The 4,871-nt window shown below is 36.2% G+C and overlaps 1 protein-coding gene across 1 annotated transcript; it reads right to left on the bottom strand.

Annotated features, from left to right (window-relative positions):
- Positions 1-519: 519 nt before the first annotated feature.
- On the bottom strand, positions 520-4,597 carry LOC124234163 (centromere-associated protein E-like; the record flags this gene model as incomplete). Its single annotated transcript, XM_046651410.1, has 6 exons — positions 4,388-4,597; positions 3,644-3,802; positions 3,178-3,459; positions 2,372-2,530; positions 1,300-1,590; positions 520-678 (listed from the first exon to the last, which is right to left on the bottom strand). Coding segments are annotated over exons 1-6 (1,260 nt in total), but the record flags the coding sequence as incomplete, so codon positions are not given.
- Positions 4,598-4,871: the final 274 nt, after the last annotated feature.

Below are 4,871 nucleotides of genomic sequence, written 5' to 3'. Positions count from 1 at the left end.
AAAAAGCTTGTTTCTTATAAATAGTTACTAGATAGGGGTAGATTCTGAACTCGCTCTAGCTATCATTTCTCTTAAGGTTTCTCTGAATTGGTCTCTTTCCATTTTTGAGAGACTTTTATGCTCTTTAGCTCATCTCTCTCCTTAGCTACAATTCTTATTTCTTCAAGGCTTTCATAAAGTTTCTTAGTCAAGTGTAAGTTATCCATTTCCACATTTTGCATAGATAAATTTTGGGCCTCAAACTGCTTCTTCAATCCTTCCGTTTCATTCATTTTTTAATGAGTTTTACTGACATCTTCTTTCACTTTAAGAAGTTGAAGCTCTTTTTTCTGAAGTTCTCGGATCTTGAGATAATTATAAAACAAGTTAGAATGCAAACAGAACTCCTTCAAGGACGGAAAATAGTCTATTTGTTACATACAAGCACATATCTATGTCTATATATCTATTTCTATCTCCTTGCTGAGTCTACAAATGATTTTGGACACAACTACTCCCAAAAGAATAAAACAACAATACCTTTTCCTGTAATTCATCTTTTGCCTTATTTAAATCCTTTTGAATATTTGAAATCTGGGTTGTCTTTTCTGAAACTCTCTCTCTGAATTTATCAATAGTTTCCTGGTGTTCTTTCAAATGCATACGAGCAATTTTCAGTTCTTGTTGTGTTTCCAGATCCTTTATTATTAGAAGAAATTGAGAAATATGATAATATAAAGGCACATTATCTTTTCTTAATGATGAACTAGTTAAAGTAAAAAAATGCATTCTCACAGTTAAAAACCACCAACACACCACCCCCAAATCAGAACAGTATGGAAGGATAGAGAGTACAGACCCTGTCCCTCACCTCGCCCATCCTAGTCCTGCTCCTTGTTGAACTGGCTGCTTGCTCTTCTCCTTTCAGACCCCTTGGACACCCTTCTAGATCAACGTCACAGAAAAAGTGTCCCATTCTTATGCTTAGTGTTCCCTTATACAGACAAACCCCACTTAGCCAGTGCCTTATGGCGGACACTTGGATTGCTTTTAGCTTTTGTTTACCACAAACAATGCTGCAGTGAATGCTGTTGTATTTCTGCCCAAATGTGTGAATATATTGGTTGGATAAATTCCTAGGAATGGAATTGCTGTAACAAACGTATATGCTGATAAATTTTTAATAAGATATTGTCAAACTGTCTCCCTAAAAGGCTATAACATTTACTTTTTCACCAACAGTATCATTTATTTAAAAGAGAAGGAAGCTTCTTGTACTAAAAATATGTGTGCTGGACAGGAAGAAAGAGTATAACTCACTCTAACTATGGTTTCTTGTAGGTTTGCCTTCAGTTGGTCTCTCTCCAGTTTGAGTGCCTCTTCCACTTTTCTTAGATTATCTCTTTCTTTCATTACAGATTTCATTTCTTTAAGATTTTCATGAAGTTTCTGAGCCAAGTTTAAGTTTTCCATTTCTATTTTATCGAGAGTTAAACTTTGGGCCTTGAATTGTTTCTTCAATCGCTCTATCTCAGACATTTTTTTCTGTGTCTCACTGACATCTTCTTTTAACTTAAAAAGCTGATGTTCATTTGCCTTAAGTTCTTGGATCTTATCAAGATAATCATAAAATAACATGTCAGGATACAGATGGTTTTTAAGACAAGTATAAAGAATAGTTTCTAAATTGATTAAGACAATAGGCTTCTAATGTCACTCATTAATATTCTGCATAATTCCACACAGAATTTATTTTCTTTTGAGATTATATACATAAGTGTATATATATATATACACACAAGTGTATACATATGTACATATACACACAAGTGTACATATATATACGTATATATACTTGTGCATATATACACATGTATATATATGCACTCATGTACATATATATACATAAGTGCACTAATCTTAAGTGTATAGTTCAATTATTCTTGACATATGTTTACATCTATGTAATAACAACCCAGATTAAAATATAGAACATTTCTAGCACCCCAAAAAGTTCCTGTGTGCCCCCTTACTACAGCCAACCACTATCATGACCTTGGTCATCTTAGGTGACTTTGCCTATTTTTGAACTTATAAACCACAAGGTGTAAATCCATTCTCCCAGTGAAAGGCATCTGAGTTGTTTTCAGTTTTTCACTATTATGATTAGAGCTGCTATGAACATTCTTGTACATATCTTTATGTGGAAGTATGCGTTCTTTTCTCTCAGGTACATACCTATAATCGCTGGGCCACAGGCATGTACATGTTCAGTGTTAGTAAACACTGCCAACGTGTCTTCCAATGTGGCTAAACTATTTCATATCCCCAGAGGATTATAGGCACAAATAAGTCAGACAGCCAATCAAATAACCCTCCCCTCCCCCCATACCTTTTCTTGTAATTTAGTGTTTGAATTTTCTAAATCCATCTGCATATTTGATATTTCATCTGTCTTCTCAGAAACAATCCCTCTGAGTTTATCAATAATTTCCTGGTGCTCCTTCAGATGCATGTGAGCAATTCTTAGTTCCTCTTGTTTTTCCAGATTCTTCATCATTAGAGAAATTTTAAGAACAGTGACATATCTTAATGTTAAAATGTTAGTATTTTTTTAATGAAAATAACATATTTTCTTAGTAAAAATAATAAAACTATTACTTCTTACTCTGTATTTTTGTTGTTAGAAAGTGATAAGCTTTTCCTCCCTGTCCCCACCTCCCACAGCCTGCTCCCACTTTCCAGAGGCAAACATGTTATATGTGCACTATTCTACAGCTTGCTTTTCCTCCTAAGAGTCATTCTGGGCTTTCCATATTAGGACGGTCAAATCTATTCCATTTTTTTATTAGGTGTTGCATAGTATTCTGACATATTGCTCTTGTTTACCCAGTTTCCTTCTGATGGACATTCAGATTGTATCCCATTTTTTATTACAAATTGCTACAATGAACAACACTGTGGTGTATATATGTGTATGTATATATATATATATATATTTCTTTATCTTAACAATTGATTAAGTATACATGTAGGATAAAGTCTATAAAGAAAATATTGCTTACAGAATTTAAAATTACGTGCCTAAAAGTTTCTATCAGTTCACTCACACCAGCAGCACCATCATGTGAAAGCAGGGCTCACTGCTGTCAGCAAAGCCCACGCTTCCGCACGAGGGAGGGAAGGAGTATCGCTTACTGTAGCTTCCGTCTCTCGCAGGCTTTCCCTGAGCTGCTCTCGCTCCGTTCTGAGGGTTTCCTCCACTCTTCTGAGGCCATCTCTTTCCTTAGCAACAAGTTTTATTTCCTCAAGGTTCTCAAGATGTTTCTGAGTCAATTTGAACTTCTCTGTTTCTATAGTTTCCAGAGTTGAATTCTGGGCCTCTAATGGCTTCTTCAATTGCTCTGTTTGATGCATATTTTCCTTGAGATCATTTTTTGCCTTAAGAAGTTGATGTTCTTTCTCCTGAAGTTCTTGGATCTTGAGATAAGCATACAATAAATTATGATATAGATAGATTTGATAAAAAGCTAAATAATAGTTTCTAAATTAATAGGCAAATCTTTACTTGTCTCCAATTTTAGGCTAACTCATATCTTGTTTCTTTACACAAAAGACCTGATTCAAACTCTCAGCTACTCAGATAACAACTTTAAAAAAATACCTGTGCTTTTAAGGCAGTATTTGTGTTTTCTAAATGTATTTGCATATTTAATATTTCATCTGTCTTCTCTGAAACAACTTCTCTGAGTTTATCAATAGTTTCTTGGTGTTCTTTCAGATGCATGTGAGCAATTTTGAGTTCTTCTTGTTTTTCCAGGTCCTTTATTTTAGAGACAGAAAAACAGTACATTCAGAGTAATACAATTCAAACAGTATGTAGAAAGCTACAGGGTAAGAAGATTACCCTCCCTCCCTACTCCTCCCAGTCCTTATCCTCTAAGTTACTTTTAGGAGTCAATACATGCTAAATACACCACTCCACAACTCACCCTTGTCCCCAACAGGATGCTGCCAGATCAGTGCCGTGCTGCACCGCACCCTCTATCTGTTCCCGGATTCTACGGTCCAAATGTGCTGCACTATTTAATTAGGTTGCTACTAATGCACAGTTAGAATTTTTCCTATTTTTTTGTTAGCTTTATTTTGTTATTGCAACTTGCTGCCATGACTATCCTTCTACAAATATCCTTGACAATTGTGCTAATGTGTGCAGGATAAATAGCTACCACTGTACTTTTTGGGTCAACGAATAAACTCACAGAAATATTTGGAAGATATTACCAAATGTGCCCCCTCCAGCTTTCCCCAACGTTGGACCAATTTTACACTCCCACCAACCCTACTGCCCACGGCTCTTGTAGGACAAAATGTCCTATTTACTATATGGGGAAAGATGGTAACTCACTCTGGTTATGGTCTCTCTGAGGTTTTCCTTGAGCTGGTCTCTCTCTACTTTGAGGGTCTCCTCCACACTCCTAAGGTCATCTCTTTCTTTTGTAACACATCTCATTTCTTCAAGGTTTTCTTGGAGTCTCTGAGTTAACCTTACGTTCTCCATTTCTATATTTTCCAGAGTTGACTTTTGAGCCTCAGATTGCTTCTTCAAGTATTCCATTTCACACATTTTTTTCCTGAATCTCACTGACAACTTTCATCTTAAGAAGCTGATATTCTTCTTCCTGAAGTTCTTGAATCTGAGAAAATCATAAAACAAGTTAGGACACAGGCAGAGATCTTTAGGAAAAAGACAATTGTTACTACATTAAGGTAATCACTTTTGAGGCCACCCCCATGGCTGAGTGGGTAAGTTTGCATGCTCTGCTTCGGCAGCCCAGGGTTGCAGCAGTTCGGATCCTGGGCCCAGACATGGCACCACTCACCAAGCCATG

The sequence above is a fragment of the Equus quagga genome, unplaced genomic scaffold (assembly GCF_021613505.1).
Source record: "Equus quagga isolate Etosha38 unplaced genomic scaffold, UCLA_HA_Equagga_1.0 72177_RagTag, whole genome shotgun sequence".
NCBI lineage: Eukaryota > Metazoa > Chordata > Mammalia > Perissodactyla > Equidae > Equus > Equus quagga.
This window is presented reverse-complemented; position numbering and strand designations above follow the sequence as displayed.